General features: G+C 37.6%; 3 protein-coding genes across 6 annotated transcripts; all 3 read right to left on the reverse strand.

The window, feature by feature from the left end:
• Window positions 1–214: 214 nt before the first annotated feature.
• Window positions 215–4387, reverse strand: LOC111801442 (ubiquitin-conjugating enzyme E2 5). 4 transcript variants are annotated; one of them, XM_023685441.2, is made up of 8 exons: window positions 4222–4387; window positions 3759–3892; window positions 3543–3623; window positions 2702–2781; window positions 1998–2112; window positions 1872–1924; window positions 1613–1741; window positions 215–547 (listed from the first exon to the last, which is right to left on the reverse strand). In XM_023685441.2, exons 3-8 carry the CDS (start codon window positions 3584–3586, stop codon window positions 411–413), a joined length of 558 nt encoding a protein of 185 aa, XP_023541209.1. In that variant the 5' UTR covers window positions 3587–3623; window positions 3759–3892; window positions 4222–4387; the 3' UTR covers window positions 215–410. The 4 variants fall into 4 exon arrangements, with proteins under 4 accessions (XP_023541209.1, XP_023541208.1, XP_086983239.1 ...); XM_023685440.2 differs by lacking the exon at window positions 3759–3892 and having other exon boundaries at window positions 4222–4385; XM_087127113.1 differs by lacking the exons at window positions 3759–3892; window positions 4222–4387 and adding an exon at window positions 4127–4181.
• Window positions 4388–8744: 4357 nt separating this feature from the next.
• Window positions 8745–9973, reverse strand: LOC111801443 (RING-H2 finger protein ATL48). The gene is made up of 2 exons (XM_023685443.2): window positions 9723–9973; window positions 8745–9184 (listed from the first exon to the last, which is right to left on the reverse strand). Exons 1-2 carry the CDS (start codon window positions 9796–9798, stop codon window positions 9012–9014), a joined length of 249 nt encoding a protein of 82 aa, XP_023541211.1. The 5' UTR covers window positions 9799–9973; the 3' UTR covers window positions 8745–9011.
• Window positions 9974–11668: 1695 nt separating this feature from the next.
• LOC111802356 (protease Do-like 9) lies at window positions 11669–17442 on the reverse strand. The gene is made up of 9 exons (XM_023686686.2): window positions 16692–17442; window positions 15896–16095; window positions 15615–15795; window positions 15325–15516; window positions 14109–14341; window positions 12512–12613; window positions 12345–12395; window positions 12151–12255; window positions 11669–12057 (listed from the first exon to the last, which is right to left on the reverse strand). The coding sequence occupies exons 1-9, from the start codon at window positions 17296–17298 to the stop codon at window positions 11959–11961; spliced, it is 1770 nt and encodes a 589-aa protein (XP_023542454.1). The 5' UTR covers window positions 17299–17442; the 3' UTR covers window positions 11669–11958.
• Window positions 17443–21718: the final 4276 nt, after the last annotated feature.

Genomic DNA, 21718 nt, shown 5'->3' on the forward strand with positions numbered 1-21718 from the left:
ATTGTTTGGGACCTCGCGTAGGAAAGATTGCTACCAAAGTCGATATACCCTTGAGCTTTCAAAAGTTTATCAATAGTACACGTAAATAAAATAAAAAATAAAAATACTCGTGTACGAACCAAAAAACTAAACCTTTTCTTCAAAATTTATATAAAAAAAAAAAAAAAAAAAAAAAAAAAAAATTAGAAAAGCAAAGTAGTAGAGCCATGAAACATTTCAACAACAGCTATGTGTACTTCCACTTAACACAAAACATGAAAAGCATTCATAATTTTACATTCTAATTGTGACATACCAACACAACCAACAACATTGTTTCATTACAAACAACAAGCCATGTGGATGGAACAGTTCAATTCCATGTCTTTTTGTGCAAGTGAGGCATAGATAATGTGAATCTAGTAAGGCCCTTACAGATCAACATGTCCAGCAATATCATTATCATTCTCACTCGAATCACTTTCCTCATCACTTACTTCCTCTTCACTCTCATCTTCCGCGCTCGCATTCACCACATTTTCCCTTTTCGCGTAGCGTTCACAGTACTCTGTCATACCAAACAAACAACACACGTAAAAGTAGACACTATTATGCAAAACCCGAGATCACACTGTAGAGAATTTACAGTTTTAGGACTAAAACGACGCAAATCTATAGGTTCCGAACCAATATTGTACACAGGGAGTCGATACCCCTAATGGAGGAGCCATGCCAAACAAACAACCCACGTAAAAGTAGAGACACTATTATGCAAAACCCGAGATCACACCGTAGAGAATTTACAGTTTCAGGACTAAAACGAGGCAAATCTATAGGTTCCGAACCAATATTGTACACGGGGAGTTGATACCCCTAATGGAGGAGCAATACCAAACAAACAACACACGTAAAAGTAGAGACACTATTATGTATAACCCGAGATCACACCGTACGGAATTACAGTTTTAGGACTAAAACGATGCAAATCTATAGGTTCCGAACAAATATTGTACACGGGGAGTTGATACCCCTAATGGAGGAGCCATGCCAAACAAACAACCCACTTAAAAGTAGAGGCACTATTATGAAAAACCCAAGATGACACCATACATAATTTACAATTTCAGGACTAAAACGACGCAAATCTATAGGTTTCGTACCAATATCGTACACAAGGAGTTGATACCCCTAATGGAGGAGCCATGCCAAACAAACAACCCACGTAAAAGTAGAGACACTATTATGCAAAACCCAATATCACACCGTAGAGAATTCACAGTTTCAGGACTAAAACGACGCAAATCTATAGGTTCCGAACCAATATTGTACACAGGGAGTCAATACCCCTCATGGAGGAGCCATACCAAACAAACAACACACGTAAAAGTAGAGACACCATTATGCAAAACCCGAGATCACACCGTACAAAATTACAATTTCAGGACTAAAACGACGCAAATCTATAGTTACAAAACAATATTGTCCACGGGGAGTTGATACCCCTAACGAACGAGCTACATTTTCAACAATACCAAGTATACACATACCAAAAGAAGCAACGTTCATTTACGAACACGATATGGTACTATCATGACACAACATTCATTCTATACTTTTCAAAAGAAATTCATACCTTTGACCTTTTTATCGTACTGGTTCCTGTCTTTTAACATTAAAGATGCTGCGTCGCCGTTAAGCGGGTCTGAAGGATTGGGATAGAGCAAAAGCTGTGGAAGGAAAACTTCAAAAACATTCAATAGGTCTGAAAAATGGAAGTATACAACAGAAAAGAAGTAAAGAAAAAAAAAAAAAAAAAAAAAAACATGTCAGTCAGCATTCATGTCAGATTTTGAGCTAGAAAATAAGTAGAATGGCAATTGTTCTAAAGTTACCAAACATTGGACTCCAAGTTTGGTTAATCACATCCAAGCACACAGAACCAGATCTGCAAGTACAGTGAAAACATGAGAATCTTAAAGAAATTGATAGCCATAATATGTGAGGTCTAGTTTGCTCACAGTTCATCGACGTTTGGATGATATATCTTGTTCACGAACCCGATAGACGGGGACTTGTACGGATAAGCATCGGGGAGTTCGACGTGGATCTTCCAAACTCCGCCTTCATACAAGCCTGTCATTGTTGCAGCCAAGTTCGAGTGATGATAATAAACTTCCAAGAAGGTTTGAAGCATATAAAATGATCATGGGTAAGTAAATATAATGTCAAATATTTCGAAACTTGTGGGCGTTATGAAGAAGCGTATGTAACATTCAAGGATGATCATGCTATCTATCTGTACAAAAGTGTTCTACACGAGGCTAACTTAAGAGTCAAAACAGTGCGTCATCATAATGTCAAACATTTCGAAACTTGTGGGCATTATGAAGAAGCGTGTGTAACGTTCAAGGATGATCATGCTATCTATCTGTACAAAAGTGTTCTACACGAGCCTAACTTAAGAGTCAAAACGGTGCGTCATCATAATGTCAAATATTTCAAAACTTGTGGGTGTTATGAAGAAGTGTATGTAACGTTCAAGGATGATCATGCCATCTAACTGTACAAAAGCGTTCTACACGAGATGAACTTAAGAGTCGAAACGGTACCAAAAGCATTAGGAAGTGCCTTCCTAATTAAGGGGAAAACACAGCCATCCAACCATATGCATAAGCATAGAAATACATAGTAATAGAAGCAAAAGCATGAGAATGGGGAATACTTTCTTTTGGACCGTTGAATTCGACGTTAAATTCTCCGAGCCCGTCGTCTACCATCTCCACTTTGTAATCACTCATCATCCTGGATTCAGCATTGTTGAACTAAGCATATTAGAATTGAAACCAGGAAATACAGCGGATTACCACAAAATTTCTCCCGCTAATCAAATAAAGTCACGACTTTCGTAAATGATTCGATCATGCACGTCAAAAGCTCAGTTACTACTCAAATTTATGGAAGAAATAAAAAACTTCGGCATAAGCACCAACACGACAAACGTTCAAGTTTCAAGGTCATTGAACTTCAACAAAACTTAGATTTTCCCCAGTTGACTCTTATCGAACAGCTGCATACCCGAAAAATCCTGGATTCTAGAATAGTTTCTTGGTTCAAGCCCACTACTAGCAGATGTTGTCCTCTTTGGACTTTCACTTTAGGGCTTCCCCTCAAGGTTTCTAAAACGCGTCTACTAGGGAGAGATTTCCACACCCTTGTAAGGCTGTTACGTATCGTCGTTAGCCTCATAGTTAGACCGGTAACAACCCAAGCTCACCGCAAAACAAATATTGCCCTCTTTGGGCTTTCTCTTTCGGGCTTCCCTTCAAGGTTTTTAAAACGCGTCTACTAGGGAGAGGTTTCCACACCTTTATAAAGAATGTTTCGTTCTCCTCCCCAACCGATGTGGGATCTCACATTTCTGCAGCTCAGGTTAGCACATTCATGATAGTTTTTCCTTAATTTCTTGTAGCGATTATCAAGAACTCGAGAACAATTAGAACAGCAAGAACACAGAAACTAATGAGAAAACTTTACTTGTGAAGCATCATGAATAATCAACTCACAATTTCATGACATCCATGTCTCTCCGCTTGTTTGGAGAAGACATTTTGAATAGCAACACCTCAAAAATCCCACAAGAATGCCTGCCAAGAATTGCTCAATAGCATCATATTCTCTCACTAACATCATAAACAAAAAAACATGATAAACACAAGAATTCCAGAGATCTAACATGATAAACAAAAAAAACATGATGATCAAAGGGCTGAATCATGCACCTAGAGTTGCCAAATTCATCCACAAATCCTTTCTTAGACACCCTTTTCCATTAAGATCTCAAGAACACAAGCAGATCAGAATTCAACCTTCAACATCTTATAGAGAGAAGATAATATTCAGATGACTCCAATGCCTAAGCAATAGCAGATTCAAAGGGTATAGTTCATCATCCAAAATAAAGTTCATAAACAAACAGCCCCTTGTTTAACTTATTAGACAAGGAGAAAAGGACAACATCGACGACAATAATAAACAAAGAAACAACCCTTTTCCCTCCTCCCAAACTCAACCAAACCGAAGCATTACAGTATACACCCGACCAACAAGAACAAAACAATTTTATACAGACAACCCAGAATGTAAGAACCTGGGAAATGGCTAAAAACATGTCGTGTTCGAAGATCCATGGCTAACCCACTTGAGCTGTAAGAGAAAAAAGAAAAGGGTTGGGTTGATTCTTACAAGGGGAGTCTCCAATGGCGAGAAAATCCGAGATGAAGGACGAAAGGTGAGAAGAGAAGGGGAAAACTCTGGAATGGGAACAGAGAAGAATAATAAAATTTTGAGTGAGGACGCGTAGATCAGAGGCGAATTTGTATACGAAAAGTGCAATGAAATTTTGGTTTTGGAAATTTATTGAATTTTTTGTTCTTGAAAATTTAAATTTATATTTGTGCATTAAAATTGGTGTCAATTAATGTCAAATTCCATTGAAAAGGAAAACGAGTTGGCAATGAAGAAGTAGACTTTTACTTTCTCAATGCAAAGATTCGATTAACCCATTCTTTGTAATCAAGATCAACAAGGTAATGAAAAACAGATGGTAAAAAAAAAAAAAATATATATATATATATATATATATATATATATGTGTGTGTATATATATATGTGTGTATATATATATATATAAACACGAAGAAGTCTTATCTATTCTCGTCTCCTATAGTTTTTATTTATTTTTTGAGATATCGAGGTAGAGAATTTTTGGGATTAGATTTCTTGTGATAATTCTTTTTATTTTTTTATTTTTTTTTAAATATATATCTTTCAAATAATTTTTTAATTATAATTTCCCATTTTATAATAAATTCAATAATATTTTATTAGAAAAAATATAATGTCATATTTAACATATTTATTATTATTATTATTTTTTACTAAGTACATATAAAAATGGGATGTGACAAAGGACATGATTCCCGTCCATATCTACATTGAAGGTGAGTCCCATTAAGTTAAATGTATAGTTGTATGAGTGAATGTAACTAAGTGATAATTAACAGATACAATTGATCAATAGATTAGAGATTTGAATTATTGACAGTCAAATGTAATAATATTACTCGATGTTTTATAAATATTTCAAAACAAACTTAGGCTAGCGTAAACGTAGCTCATTCAAATGTAATGTTAAAAAAACAAATAAATTATTTTTTAATTTACAAAAATAGAAAACAAAAACAAAACAGAAAACTAAATGACTATAAAACGAGCCCATGAAATTTCAAATTATTTATGGTCTTCGTAAACTCGTTGTCCATTGTGGAGGTTGCTGTGTGGAGAGATCGCTGTGTGGAGAGATCCTTGTGCCAATGAAGATTGCTTCCTGTGATCAGAAAATCCAAAACAAAAAATAGCAAGCAAGCACTCTAAGAGGCTCGAGAGAGAGCTTTGCTATTTCTCGGGTTTAATAGTTACTATTGACTAAGAGTTTCAAAAGCCAAACTCTTCTACCGAGCGAGCTGTAACAAATAGCAAACCGAAGCGCATATGATTGGCTAGGATAGTCGGGATAGAAAATGTGTCAATGTGAACAGGATAGGCAGGAAACAAAATCAAAGAAAAATACACACATTTCTATATTCATAAGACAAATTGTTAAGCTCCGTCCTGCAATTTGAGAATGGTTTCAAGAGCACAAACTTTCAACCTCAAGTACAATATATAACTAGCTGTCTTGGCAAAGAGATGTTCCCGTCGCAGCGCTCGACCACGGGCCACCACCCACCGGAGCTTCTGCACTTTCCGGCGAATCTCTCGTGCTTCTCTCCTCTTCCTCTTCAACCTAGAAGGAGGCACATTATCATAGAAAGAAGAACTGGAATTAGGCACCAAATCCGGAGAAGCCATTAGAGGAAACCCAATACAAAAGGCAATGAAAGGAGTAGAAAGGAAGAAGGACAAATGGAAATGGGTTTGAGTTTTGAATATATAAGAACAAGGGAAGTTCAGTTGGGTTAGTGGGGTTCTGAGTTTTGTGGAGAAATGGAGTTTTGGCCTTTCAGGTGGGGAATTGTGTAGTTCCATGTGGGCAAATGCACGTGTCAGTCAGCGGTTGAGTGCAAAATCATGGCCACTAGTTTCTTTGCCAGAAATTGACAGACAACTGCCACTGCACCTCCCAGAATTCCAACAGCTGTCCTTCTGTTTACGAGCTGGTTTATTTGGCCGGTGCACGCCGGCCGTCGGGACTACTAACATCACCCACAACCTGTGGCTTGTCCAACAATTTCTTGGAGGGAAGGGAAGTGTGGCTTGTCCAACAATTTCTTGGAGGGAAGGGAAGTGGAACTCTGTTCTGTACAAGATCTCATATCGGTTCGAAAAGGCAACAAAACATTCCTTATAAGGGTGTGGAAACCTCTCTGGGAGGTGGATTGTGAGATCCCATATCGGTTGGTGAAGAGAACGAAACATTCCTTGTAAGGGTGTGGAAACTTCTCCCTAGGAGGTGAATTGTGAGATCCCACATCGGTTGGAGAGGGGAATGAAACATTCCTTATAAAAGTGAGGCTAAGGGGGTGGATTGTGAGATCCTACATCGATTGGTGACAGGAACGAAGCATTCCTTATAAAGGTGTGGAAACCTCTCCTTGGGAAGTGGATTATGAGATCTCACATTGGTTGGAGAAGGGAACGAAGCATTCCCTATAAGGGTGTGGAACCCTCTCCCTATGGGGTGAACAGTGAGATCCCACGTTGGTTGGAGAGAGAGAACAAAGCATTCCTTATAAGGGTATGGAAACCTCTCCCTAACAGAAGCGTTCAACCTTGAGAAAAGACCCGAAAGAAAAAGCTCAAAGAGGACAACATCTACTAGCAATGAACTTGAGCATGGACCGTTACAATTTGGGTTATACATGAAAGAACGTATGATAACAGAATGAATCAATTCAGATCAATGCAAAATTTCTAACAGTAATACTTCTTTTCAGCATTCATTCCCTTCCTAAATTTCCAAACAACTAAAATCAGCGAGCCAAATGAACATCGATATAAACAAACATTATGGGATCTAGTAGATTCATTCCACATTTAACAGATATAACTAAGCAACAGAAGGGACGGATCTAAAATATTTCCAAACTTTCAGATTACAGTAAAAAAAACAAGGGTTTCAGAGAACATACCATAATGAGTTGACTGATCGAGAGAAAAATTTCATTCCATGATGAGAGCAACTAGAGAAAATACAAAGCTGCTCAATGGACTAGCAGATGAGAAGATGTGAAGCTGAATTATTTAGAACCAGGTGGAAGCTAACATTAATGACAAGTTGAAAAGATTGGAGGAGAAACAGGGTTCTATCTCATAATGAGTCAATCCCATTTGTTCAATCCAAAGAAGATGCAGTGATAGACAATGAGTCGAAACCTCATAATAAAGTATAACTGTTGGACTATACATAAAAATGAGATATAGCAAATGCATATCTACAGCCACAACGTCAATGCTGCCAGATAGATACCATGTGGAATTGACTGAGGACGGAAGGAAGGAAGTGAAACATCCACATATCTACTGTATAACTTGTGTTTCCCATTCCTTTTGAACAAGAAATGAAAGTTTTCAGTGAGAAGACACAAATGCTAAAGAGAAAAAGACACTACAAGGGAGTGAAAAAGAACAAAACGGATAACAAAAAAGAACATAAACACACCCCAATATTGAACCAAGAAACTGAATAGAACAAGTTTGCGGAGATCTTGAAGCTCGAAACCACAAATAAGAGAGAACAAAACAAGAGAAAATGCTTGCAAAGAAAGAAGCCCTCAATGCCATACACGAAAGAAAGCCATCTAAAAGGGGCACGGAAGACAAAGGAAATCCTCCAAAACACTAGGGAAGCTCAAAAGACTTACTCATCCAAAAACAGGGAGATCGACAACAAAACAAGTAAAAAGTAACTATAATTGAAGCTTTAGCCACAAAAAGAAGACCATTTGTAGTATAAGCCGAGCAATCAACCTTGCTATAAGAACGAATGAAAGGCAGTTAGAAGCTTGAAAGAAGAGAATGAAGCAACATTAAAGAAGCAGAACTCCAAAAACCTCATACAATCCAAGTAGACTGCGGTTTAAGTAAACCCCCAAGTAAATCACGGCTTAACTAAACCCCTACATGGTTTCCTTTTATATCAATGGAGTGATTTCACGCACCTTGAAACCACAAGCTTTAAAAAAGAGAAGCAAATTTTCAAGGTACTGATGATGGAGGGAGATGAGGCGTTCCCTTGACACTCCTAAAATAACGAACCAAAAGCTACAAAATAAGGGTCTTCAAATAACAACATCATGCATGTTAGGATCCAAAGGCTGTAAAACTAAATCCACAATACAGATGCTAATAACAATCCAACATCAAAATCGTCACCATGTGAGGGAGAATAACTGCGAGAAATCGTAGCATCTTTTGTCGAGTGATTAACTCCATTGGTTAAATCAAAATTTGGATCAGATGGGAAAAGGACAATTTGGCTTAAAGGCTTGGGGGATAAGGGATGAGGAAGGTCAGATGTTGATAGCGCCACTTTCTTTTCGAAAGGGACCAAGAGTCTTGAACAACTCTCTTCAAATAGCTATCTTTATACGCTCAACATAAAGGAGAGAAGAAGAAAATTAGAATAAGTGAGCTCCTCCATCAGATCTCATCCCTCTTGTGTAGACAACAGAAGCATATATATAATATATGGACGCTCATCAAAATAAGATGAAGATATTGAGAATATACCCAATGATTTTCTCTTATAATTTCAATATTCCAACATAACACCAAGATTTATATCTTTGAAGGCAACTCATCTATGCCCTAGGAATGAATACATAACATAAAAATTGTCATCAAATCACCGAATGACCTGTTGTTATACTTGAAGAAAGATTGAAAGACAACAATCTTTCAATGTTACCGAAATCTCTCAACGTAAAACAAGATCCTGAAAAGCAAATCATAAAAAGCAGAACATTGACATATTAACTCGGCCGCCAGGGATTATCGCCGTAGTAGAAAGCGGTGCCAACCATCAGTGCTACTGTAGCGCCTTGGACAACCACACGAGCTCTCATTAGCATCTGCCCCAATTGAGAGTTTCCTTGTCTAAAGCTGATTAATCCAGCAGTGAGGACTCCAGCAGTGACAAGTGCACCTGATATTAAATTCTATCAAACATAAACCAAAAGAGGGAAACACATAGCACGGCAGCACCATTGCCACCCAGAAAAAGAAAATATATTGCTCTATAGCCTAGAATTAACAAGCATTGACTCTCATAAGCAGTTTCAATCATGTGAAAGCACGGAATGAAACTCTTTGGAGCTAGGAAAATCTCCCCCTTCCTAAAATCTGCTTAAAATCTCCATGCTTGTGGATACATAATTGGGGGAAAAAAAGCTTAATTCTTCAATAAATCCGGCTTCAAATTTTCGTATTATTAAATTGATTTTCGCTAGTTCAACAACATGAAGGCCTGTGAGTACAACAGTAACCAATACATATTCACAGAGTATCTGTACTTATAGTCCCCCATTCCAAAGAACATGCTGGGCAACAATTTCGAAAATTCTGAAATACCCAGAATTCAGCACGTCCAATACAACCCTATGACATAATTCAACGGCGGAAAAGAGTATCCTAAGAAATTGAAGAAGTAACAATACTAAGGAGGAAGAAATTGGGGAAATTACCGAGGGGGACCAAAGGGTTCCTGGCGCGCTTCTTCTCTACGAAGAATTCGTCCAAATTGGGTTCGCCGGAGCTCATATCTGTGAATTGTGATGGCGTTTCTAATTGAACGACGTGGGAAGAGAGAAGAATCTGAATCAAAAACAATAAACGCAGAGGATTAAAAGCCACCGACTGAGGAAGAATTGGTTTGGAAAGAAAAAGAGGTAGACGCCGTGGCCTTTGTCTTCCTCCTCTCGTACAAGTTCGACCGGGTGTGGATGTAAATGGGGCACGAATTAGCGGGTCGGGGGCCCATTCAACTACTTATTTTTTTATTATAAAAAAATTTAGAGAAAGAAAAAATCAAATTTTTACCCCTCATGAGTCAAACCTCTTGTAGTTTTGACCCTATTCAATTTTCAACACTAATTTTAACCACAAAAAAACATTAAAAAAAATATAAAAATAAAAAAAAATAAAAAAGTAAAAATCTTTTAAAAAACTACCCATTTCAATAAAAGTAACTTTTATCGACCCAATTTTTAATTGTTGAATAAATTTGTCAAAAAGTAAAAAAGAAAAAAAAATCAATAAAATAATAACTTGTATTACTTTTCTTTAAAATCTTATTAATTTTATACTATATATATATATAGATATATAGATATAATGACATACGAATTAAAACTTATAGAATCACATTTATTGTGCAAAAAATAATTTTTGAATTTTTTTTTTTTTTTTATAAATAAAATAGGTTAAGAATTCGAAAAATATCATTTTTACTATTTAATTTTATTTTAATTAGAGTCAACTATTATTAACCTTCAAATAATAAAAATGATTGTTAAACAATCCTTCCATGGATTAATCTGAACCTAATCTTGTGAATTGATAGAAATTATAGCATGCATCTCGAAGGAAGGTGGCATGACCAAACATCATCTCATCAGCTTACTATTGCACAACCAAAGTCTAGCCATAGTCCCGGCAGAAAGTCTCTTTGTGTCAAATAATACCTTTTGTTATGCAGGATATTTCAGGGGCAAGTTGGGCAATCCATTTAACCTTGTGAATTGATAGAAATTATAGCATGCATCTCGAAGGAGGTGACATGGCCAAACATCATCTCATCAGCTTACATTGCACAACCAAAGTCTAGCCCTAGTCCCAACAGAAAGTCTCTTTGTGTCAAATAATACCTTTTGTCATGCAGGATATTTTAGGGGCGGGTTGGGCAATCCATTTAACCTTGTGAATTGATAGAAATTATAGCATGCATCTCGAAGGAGGGTGACATGGCCAAACATCATCTAATCAGCTTACCATTGCACAACCAAAGTCTAGCCCATGTCCCACCAGAAAGTCTCTTTGTATCAAATAATACCTTTTGTTATGTAGGATATTTTAGGGGCGGGTTGGGCAATCCATTTTTGCCATTGGAGAGGTCCTTAACAGCCAAATACGAACATTCGTAGCCTTTTTTTACAATAAAGAATCATTCAAAGATATAGAAATCAATCTTGTAGTAATTTCCTCCTCAAACTAATCATTCAGATTATGGTGGGGGTCATTGGAGATGGCTACGATGCTCTGCATAAGAAAGGAACTCCTAAAAAACAAGCAAAGGAACAATGTGCATTCCCCTCATAATGTCATGTTCACATCAGCCTGACTTGAATCATGGAAGGAATTTAGATAACAACTAACTGAGTTCTAGTTCTAACACAAATGCTTGCTAAGAAACAAGATTCCCATAACCTGGTTCTAGTTCTCACACAAACCCCTTAATCCGGATTGACATTCCGTAGCTTTTATCGCATAAGATAATTCACTCCCGACCAACCATCGTCAACAGTTACTCGAGAAACCACACGACACTGTCAGAGACTTGGAGACTATAGGCTGATTTTCGATGCAGTATCAATGGTAAGAGTTTCAGTAGTATAGTGATTTGATGAACTGATAAAGCTGTCAAATTCGCCTAACTTGCTACTAATATCATTTTAATCAAAACTTCCAAGAGCTGAGAAGTCGATACAATTCAATTCTAACACCTGATTCATACTATCCTACATACTAATCCTTCAGAACATCTACTACATCCTACCGTTTGCAGTAAACGCAGCGTCGTGAAGAGGGAAAGCATACACATACTACAAATGGAACCCTTCAGAACCTTGACATACTCAGCAGGTTGGAAAACGGAGTACGAAAAATTATGTAATCAAGTGTACCTAATTTTTCAATCTGAAGTTAGGCCTTGAGATCGTTAGACATAGCTGAGGGTATGCAGTGTGTTGCCAGAATATCTAAAGTGGCTGCTTTGGCTGTGCTTGTACGGAGGACAACTATCTGGAAGATTGTAGCAAACAAGCAATGAGCCTTAGAGATATCATTAACAAAGAGAGGAAATAATCCTTAATGAAGGAAGAAGGGAATTAGCACCTGTTGATATTCTAAATCAAACTTCAAAAACTCATCATCGCAACTTTCGACCATGTTAGCCAAGCTCTTGAGGTTCTTCACGGGTTTACCATTGAAAGCAAGAACCTATGACGCACAAAGACGAACAAGCGCAGTTATTACTTACAATTATAATGATATCCTTTCGAAGACTATTAATAAGATATAATCGAAACCTGGGTGTTAACGATGTCTTCATATCCGATGTTGATATCAGCCACAAGTACCTGCAAGAAATTTATATAAGATAAGAGGAGAAAAGGCTGAGAAGTTGGAAGTCTGAGCAAAATACACAACGATATATTGAACACCGAAGTGAAGATGAGAGAGGAGAAGAGAGAACCTGAGAAACCACTACTAGCTGCTCATCTGGTGATTGTGGCATTGAATGCAATAGTTTGTCCAAAAGTTTGACTGGAGCTTCATATTCATAATCCTTTCCGTACTACAATTCGACATTTTCAGAAAGTTCAGTATCATTGTGTATGTAAACCTACCATCAAATCAGTAAAAGCTACAAAACACAATTTTTTAGTGAACTCTACTCAAATTTATTCCATTTTGTACCATGCTATCACCATCCACTATTGATTCAAAGTTCTTTACTTAACACTCAAGATCATTCCATCAATGTGTACCATATCTCAGGTTAAAACAGGGCTTTTCCTTCAACAGAACTAACCACCTCATGCTATAAAGCATCATGTCGTCTATTTTGCCTGTAAAGCGCCCCTTTAACGGAGTAGGGAATTTTCTTTTTCCTAAACTTCCAATACTAAACCTCCTTTTTCTATCAACAGGAAAGTAATCTTCCAACTAACTCAATAAAAACCACCAACCAAATTAGTTCCTTTCAAAACAAATCCCCAATAAACCCATCCAGCTTCTTTAAATTCAAGAGAACATACAACACAAGAGTGAATATTTCAATACAGATATCCTAGCTCCTTAACATTTATTGACCTTTTTCGTTAATAACACCATCAACACAACTCGAAATTGATAGGAACCATTTGAAACGGAGATTAATAGAAAATATTATTGAACTAATAAAGAAAAATTACGAGTTTAAAGCACTATGTGAGATCTGGACTCTTATAACACTTCTCTCCAAATTCTGCCTACCACCAAACCTTCCCAACAAAACGCCCTAAATATATCACACTAACCAACTTCTATTGATGAATGATATGTCCTCTCCTAATAATCCTAATAACATCCCAAATATTTCCCTAAAAATATTCCCAACACAAATAATGAACAATAGGGAAAATTCCCACGTGACAGCCTTATAAAAGCTAGAGATTTTCTCTTGCAATGACAATGAGCATTAATTCAGTAAGCAACCAATTTAGCATACACTATCTTGAAAACAAAGCCTCTTTGGTTGTTTCTCCCCCATTCATCTATTGTCTAATTATTAATCAAGATGGGATCTAAGATTTCACATCCTCCAATGAAAGCCGCTTGAGAACCAAAAGGTACATCATTCCACAAGTGAAATGTTCTTTGAATCAATGAAAAATGAAGGGCCGTATAACACCCTTTGTTTAAGCAGTTCTATTTTATGTTTAGGGTTTAGAGGCAAAGCTAATAGTTAAAAAAAGAAAAATTCAACACATCAAGACACTTGGGGACATTTTGAGGATGCTGTTGCTACAAGTTTCAACATTTCATTTACAGTGCACTCACAATCTAAGAGTAAATTAGTACAAAATAAAGCAGGTAATAAACTGAGCATGGATAGATGAGAGCAATAGCAGTTGCACAGACAATAAGAGTATCATGCCTAACAAAATGATTGCTATAACCGACAAATGAAGGATGCACTTCCTATCATATTAACGTCCATCGTATAAAATCTAGAAAAGGCAGAAGAGAAAATCATCAAGAAAAATCAGAATTTGGGGAGAGGAAGGGAAGCATTTTGGATTACAAACCTCAGAACGGAGATAAGGAACTGATACAGTGCTAAAGACAAATCCTGCAATAATGTAATAAGAAGGAGCTTTGCCCTCGCTATGGGCAGGAATGAGCCTTCTGTAAGATGAAAGCTGGTAGGTAAAACTGAGTGTCTCAGAGTTGCGCAGAACTTTTATTGTTGCACTATCACCAGTATATTTCTGGGAGACAAGGTAACTGAAACCAATACGCTCACCATGCCGGAAAGGAACTGCAAAATAATAGGAGAGTGGCATATCAAATACACAAGAAGAGTAATCAACAGAATTTCTTTTCCAAAAATAAGGTTACAACTTGTATAGACACAAAAGCAACAATCTAAGGGTTAGATTCTGCCATGCACTGCATTAAGTGCAATGCATCAGTGTTTTCTAAAGACACCGGGCATATTGAGTGCTCAATAGTGCCTCTAGACATTAAGTGCAATGCAAGATGCCAAAAGAAAAAACAGTAAGGTGAAAAGAATAGAAAACATGTGAAAAGTAATGAATAGTTAAACAAGAAATAAAGTAAAATTAAAGAAATGCGATGAGAAATTTTCTATAGAAATAGGCATCTAGTATTTAGAAGAAGATAAGAAAAAGTATAGATGAGAAAGGCTTGCTTTTTAAAAATATTGCTACAATGGTAGTCAGCAACTATGCTTTTAACCTGGTTCAGCCTTCTACCATAGGAGAGATTTTTCCTCAATTCATTGGTGGTTTACCCTCCTTGAAGTATGTCAAAGTGCTGTAGTCTTGACAGAATAATAGCTAGAAAGAAACAAACGATTTTTTGTGGGGAAGGGAGGTGATTTTTTTATATAAATAGGAAATTTCTATTTCTCTGACTTCCACTGGATGTACTTGGGAATGAACATTGCACTCAATCCCCGTCGCATATTGCTAATCAGAAGATACTTTGTAATCCTATTGGATAGGTTAGTCTATGTGAATATACTTTATCTACCTTTTTTTTTTTTGCACTTTCGGTAATTCGTTAATAAAAATATAATTGTTTTTCTAAGAAAAAGAATATTCGTGAGAAGGCCTTTATATGTATATAGGTAAATTTCCCCAATCTTGTCAGTGTTAATGGAAGTAATTGAAAATGTAATAACTATTATTCAAGTAGAGGCTAAATTAGTCGTTAGATGGTTGCCAATTCAAGGATCATGTTTTAACATTGTGCAAAAGTAATAAATCATAAATTTACCTGTTCCATCATTTGCAATATCAACCCCATCAAAGCTGAGAATAATATCTGCAGGCTTCAAAACTTTGGATTCTGGGCCAGTGGGATCGATACGCCTAATACGGACACCCTTCTGATCTTGCTTCATACCCATAGCCTTGCGAAGATCAGGATTTTCCATTTTCTGCCACTCAAGACCAAGAATTGGAAACCCTGGAATCCAAGAAATGTTATAGCTTAAATTAAAGAACCAAGTAAATCATAACAAAAGAACCAGTCTGATCTTCATCCCACTCTTAAGTGCCCAATACCTGTATATGCTCCATTCTTCTCATAATCCTGTATAAAATGCAATATAACCGGTGTTGGTATGACATAGCCTATATTTTCGGCATCTTCATGCTTCAGTGACTGAAATGCAATGCCTACACAGTTGCCTTTGTCATTAAAGGCAGGCCCACCGGAATTACCAGAGTTTATAGCAGCATCTATCTAAAGTACAAAACAATCAAAGAAAAGCATCAGCCATATTGTCCCCATTCCTGAAAAACTAAATAGCAGACAATATGGTCTAGTTTCAAAAGCTCAAAACCTGAAGGCCCAGAAGCTCAGTAGACCCGTGAACATAAGACAGGATCTCTATCCGCGATACAACCCCACTTGTGACAGAAATTGTATCACCTCCAATTGGGTAACCAACAACAGTTACAGCATCTTGAAGGGCAGGCAATTCCCCAAATTCTACCGGTGAAACTCCCACCCAAAACTCGTCATCGTCAACAGTAAGCATTGCTGCAACATCATACATCATAATACTCAATACTTGGAGTTCACGACTATATAAATTCATGCAAGTAAAGACAAGGAGATAAATGTAGGTTCAAGCCCATAATCACATGGATCTTGATCCACTTGCATCATATATCTTCAACAATGGAGAAATTTATCAACCCTTGTCTTTCTATTTCTTATCAATCTTTCATATTATCTGTGCATTATTAAGTTTCTTAACGGTATTGAAACATCAATCCACACTGTGAATCTCATCTAAAGTAACCAAGTTTAGTGTCTATAACATATCTTCGTGCATTTCCTAAATTAACATGCATTTCGCCATTTCCTAAGCCTAAGAAATGTATTTCCGTGCACTTAAGCCCACAAAGGCATGACTAGTATACTCAACTCATAGCAACAATAAATGAATAACCACAACTCATGATAGCGTTCGCACAATTTCAGATTTATGATGAACATAGAAAATTGGTAAAATATAATCCAGTGAAGATTTCACCGTCAAAATCCATTCTAATCATCACGAATTGAATAAAAAAACCCCACACACACAAGGAAGGGAGGTGGGAGAGGTCAAGGAAAAAGAATATCATTACCGATATCGCATTCAGTCCCGATTGCAAGTACGGTAGCCAAATACTTTGTATCGGACCCACGCTTCTTAAGCTTAACCTGGGTATAATGCTCGACAGAATGAGCATTAGTAAGCACCCTCCTTCCACCAATCACAAATCCACTGCTACTGGAGCTATATTGCCTCTTTCTCTGCCAAGGAAGCGAGAAATTCGGCTCCGTATGCACACAAAACACCTTCACAACAGCATCCATCGCCGGCACGACTCTCGCAATACCCGGCCACTCCGGCTGCGCCCGCTCCGCAACGACAGCAGGCGGCAAAACATCGACGGAAGCAGTAAATTCCCCCTTTTCGACTCCACGAGAGCCACGTCTAGATGGAGACAATTGCGGGAACTTGTCGGGATTCTCCACATGCTTCGAAAGCTTCTTCGGCCTCCCACGGCGGTTCTGGTGATGTTTGGAAGTGGAAGCTGGGTCCATAAGTTCAACGTTGCTGACTGAAAAAACATCGTCCATAACCATCGCAACACTGGTGGCCGTAGCGGTGGTCGGCGGAGGAAAATCTTGGGCCTCCGGCTTGGCATTTTTAGGCTTTCGGCCTCTTTTACGCTTGTTTTCTCCCATTTCCGACGAATTGAAAGGAGATTTCGAGGGTTTATCGGACGGAAGAAATGGGTTTCCAATTTTCCAGTGTTCCTCTGAACCCTGAAATTCCGAAGAGGCGAAAGGTAAATCGGAGAGCGCAATATCGAATGGCGCCTGCGTTTATGACGCCTTTTATATGTTCTTTCCATCTCTTAAATTTATACATAAAAACATTTTTTTATTATTATTTATTAAAAAATCTTTTTTTTTTTTTTTTTTACTTTAAAGTCCATTTTTAAGCATTTTAGCAAAATTTTGGCTTTTTTTATTGCCACTTACATGTAATTCCATGTTTAAAATAATTTTTTTAATATTTAAACTAAATAAATAAAATAATATTTATTGTCTATTTACGGTCCTTAAAAAGGATTTGAGTCCACGTGTTTAATAATAATAATGATGATAATAAAATTATCGAATCATGCTTGGGTCCACAACGGTTCGAGAGGGAACTAATAAACGATAATTTGAATTTAGGTAGAAATTGACTGTGTGAGATTCCACGACGGTTCGAGAGGGAACGAAACTTCTCTTATAATGGTGTAGAAATCTCTCTCTAACATACTCGTTTTAAAACTGTGAGAGTAACGACGAGACGTAATGGGCAAAGCGGACAATATTTGCTAGTGATGGGATTTGACTGTTACAAGTGGTATCAGAGCCAGATATCGGACGGTGTGCCAGCGAGGACACTAAGCCTCAAGAGGGGTGGATTGTTACTAACACTGGGCTTAGATTGTTATAAATAGTATCAAAGCTAGACAAACGGGCGGTGTGCTAACGAGGATGCTGGCCACTGAGGGAGGGTGAATTGTGAGATCCCACATCTAATAGTGAAGGGATTTGACTGTTACAAATAGTACTAGAGCCAGACATCGGGCGGTGTGGCAACGAGGACACTAAGCCCCAAGAGGGGTGTATTGTTACTAGCGCTGGGCTTTGATTGTTATAAATGGTATCAGAGCCAGACAAACGGCCGGTGTGCCAACGAGGATGCTAGGCACCAAGAGAGGGTGAATTGTGAGATCTCACATCAGTTGGAGAAGAGAACGAATCATTCCTTATAGAGGGTGTGGAAACCTCTCCCTAGTAAACGTGTTTTAAACCGTGAGGCTGACGGTGATACGTAATAGGCCGACTTGAAAAGACACTATTTTTTTCTTAAGAACAATACGAAAGTTCGAGTTGAAACATTGAATTACACCGAGTAAAAAATGCAAGATTAGCCGGTTTTTCGAGAGCATCTGATCCTAAAGATGATAATGATTGCATACATTATCAAAGAATCTAGCTGAATCGAATCAAGGGTCGTAATCGAGTCGGAGCATCTCTGGTTAGCCAATAATGGCCATGCCACGTTGCTGAAACAGAAGCCTTGTAAATTTTGGGCCTCTCCTAACAGGCCCAAAAGTACTTTTGGGCCCAACTATGTCAACTCTACGGTCCAGAGACTAGCCCAATAATATAATGACCATTCAGACAGGCCAGAGGCCCATTCAAAATTAACAGATTAATATATAATAAATCCATCAAAATTACAATAAAATCCTCCCATCTAATTTATCATTGAAAATTTAATAAAATAAATAAATAAATATTTTATTCTTTTAGGGTTATTAAATTAAAAAAATGAAATATGTTTAATATTTTTCATGCATGTTAACGGATGTCCTACACGAACACGAGTCTTTTCCGTATATTTTGTCTTCATTCACGTTCATTTTTTGAAAATTTCTAGGAGGTCATCTAACATAGAATTGTTTCAAGTAAAACACGTTTAACCATGAAATTCATATGATTGAGCCACTGAAAACGCAGGTGCACATTGTTGGTATAGGTAGTAACTTTCAATTATTCTGAACGTTTTTTTAGTCGTCCTATCCTTAGAATCGCTCTCATTCGGATGTGGGTTTCAGTTCATCCATGTATCCCTTCTTTTACTCGGGTGTCATATGCCCACCGACACCTGTGTTGCTAAGAGAGCTACCGCTCTAATACCATATGTAACAACCTATGTCCAAGATTTAGATCAGGATTCGCTCTCATTCGGATGTGGATTTCAGTTCATCCATATACCCCTTCTTTTACTCGGGTGTCATATGCCCACCGACACCTGTGTTGCTAAGAGAGCTACTGCTCTAATACCATCTGTAACAACTTATGTCCACGATTTAGATCAAGATTCGCTCTCATTCGGATGTGGATTTCAGTTCATCCATGTACCCCTTCTCTTACTCGAGTGTCATATGGCCACCGACATCCGCGTTGCTAAGAGAGCTACCGCTCTCATACCATCTGTAACAACCTATGTCCAAGATTTAGATCAGGATTCGCTCTCATTCGGATGTGGGTTTCAGTTCATTTTGTACCCTTTCTTTTACTCGGGTGTCATATACCCACTAACTTCGACGTTGCTAAGAGAGCTACCGCTCTAATACCATCTGTAACAACCTACATTCAAGATTCAGATCAAAATTCGAAATCTGGATTCACTCTTAGAAGCGAAAGAGTAAGTAACGTGAACATGTTGCAAGAGATACAGGAGAATGTCGAGACCATCAAATGCCGAATTCAGTTTCGACATCCTGGACATGAGTCGTTAAAGTCGGACTAATTATTAGATTACTAAATGTTTGAATAATAGAACATAAAGTAAAGAAGACAATTGGAGGAAAGAACAGAGAAAGAGCAGCTCAGACAAGTTTGGATTATACGAAGAACATGAAAAGGCAAACATTCTCTGCAATTTCCAAAAGCAGATTCCTATGTCTTGTAACCAAATTTTGGGTATTTATTTATTGGTCCCTTTTTTGTAATACAAACACTTCCAGCACAAAAATACAAGGCCAAATTTGGGATTATGTCCTTTGTTAGACCTACAATTGCAAATGCTTTAAACCAACCAAAAAAAAAACATTAAAACCTTTAAATTTGCTTTATTTGCACTTCATACCCTTAAATTTTGAAAATTTCAGGGACTTAAAATTAAATTATTAAATTTAGTTTCTACGATTACTTCTATCGACTTAATTATAAATTAGTTTTTAGAATTTGGGCTCGGTTTCAATTTAGTCTCGTTAATGATGAAAATATCTATTAAGAAATTATCTGTAAATTGGAGTGTCGATGTGACACAAATTGCATCTTTCTTTTTCAGTGGCTCGATCGTAGAAATTTTATATGTTCCTAGGATGCATGCGAGTGAGAACAAAACATGTTGGAATAACTCGTGTCTAGTCAGGTTTGTGGGTGATAGTCTTCACGCTTAGAGAGTAAGGAATAGGTAACTTGACCATGTCGCAAAAGATGCAAGGGAATGCTAGGGTCATAAGGTGCTGAATCTAGATTTTTGAATCCTAATCTTTCATCCGGTAGATGATACACGGGAATGATGGGGTCATCTGGGGCCACTAGGTACCAAATCCAGATTCTGAATCCTAATCCATATCCTGCGTATGGGGCGTTACACGTATAATCTTATGATGCATGTGAGTGAAGACAAAACATGCTGGAAAGACTCGTGTTGGTCTATAGGGATGATGCAAACAAGCTGGATAGACTACATGTGAGTGAAGACAAAACATGCTGGAAAGACTCGTGTTGGTCTATAGGGATGATGCAAACAAGCTGAATAGACTCGTGTTGGTCTGTGGGGAGGATGCAAGGGAATGCTAGGGCCATCAAACGACGAATCTAGATTCTGAATCCTGGGCATAGGGTATAGCCATACCAAGACTAGGACACACGATGAGCCATACCGAGACTAGGACACACGATCAACCATACTGGGATTAGGACACACGATTAGCCATACTGAGACTAGGACACAACCCGAACTCTTAGGACACACGATTAGCCATACTGGGACTAGGACACAACCCAAACTCCTAGGACGCACGATTAGCCATACTGGGACTAGGACACAACCCAAACTCCCACGAAGACAACCATGAGAAATCAAGTAAAAATAGTACGAGGGTTTGATAAGATTACGTTCGATACACAATCATTAAACCCCACTTAAGCAAAAAGGGTTAGGGATTTAGGTGACAAATTATGCAATGATAATCAAGTTTTAATGATATCTTAATGAAGATTAGTTGGTAATAATAATGTTAAGAACATATAGGAGATTTTAAGGAAGACAGAAAATCAGACAAAGAGTGTTGGTTCAGTGGACATTAGCATCAGAATTTTTAATGAATGTTTGTTGGTTTGTTGGTTGGTTCCCAATGGCTGCTACAACCTGGCAAGGACCCCTTGTTAATGGGTCCCCATTGATCCCATGTCACTGTGACATTGTCTTGGTCCACTGCTAAGAAAGAAAAAGATGGACATGGAGGAGATGTATCAGTCTTCTTCCGTTCACTTTAGTTTCACTTGGGGTGGACAATGTTTT

The sequence above is a fragment of the Cucurbita pepo genome, chromosome 9, assembly GCF_057944985.1.
Source record: "Cucurbita pepo subsp. pepo isolate OVF chromosome 9, ASM5794498v1, whole genome shotgun sequence".
NCBI classification, from domain to species: Eukaryota; Viridiplantae; Streptophyta; class Magnoliopsida; order Cucurbitales; family Cucurbitaceae; genus Cucurbita; species Cucurbita pepo.

Bases quoted from the DNA above. Each gene is read 5' to 3' on its own strand.
- LOC111801442 (XM_023685441.2), bottom strand. From the start codon at position 3,586: ATGTCTTCTCCAAACAAGCGGAGAGACATGGATGTCATGAAATT. The intron at 2,782-3,542 runs GTGAGTTGATTA...TGCTGAATCCAG, and splicing joins GACATGGATGTCATGAAATT to GATGATGAGTGATTACAAAG. The intron at 2,113-2,701 runs GTATTCCCCATT...CAACAATGACAG, and splicing joins ATTCAACGGTCCAAAAGAAA to GCTTGTATGAAGGCGGAGTT.
- LOC111801443 (XM_023685443.2), bottom strand. From the start codon at position 9,798: ATGAGCTCCGGCGAACCCAATTTGGACGAATTCTTCGTAGAGAAGAAG. The intron at 9,185-9,722 runs GTAATTTCCCCA...ATTTAATATCAG, and splicing joins GAACCCTTTGGTCCCCCTCG to GTGCACTTGTCACTGCTGGA.
- LOC111802356 (XM_023686686.2), bottom strand. From the start codon at position 17,298: ATGGGAGAAAACAAGCGTAAAAGAGGCCGAAAGCCTAAAAATGCCAAG. The intron at 12,396-12,511 runs GTTCTCTCTTCT...AATTTCTTGCAG, and splicing joins AGCTAGTAGTGGTTTCTCAG to GTACTTGTGGCTGATATCAA. The intron at 12,256-12,344 runs GTTTCGATTATA...TGTGCGTCATAG, and splicing joins AAGACATCGTTAACACCCAG to GTTCTTGCTTTCAATGGTAA.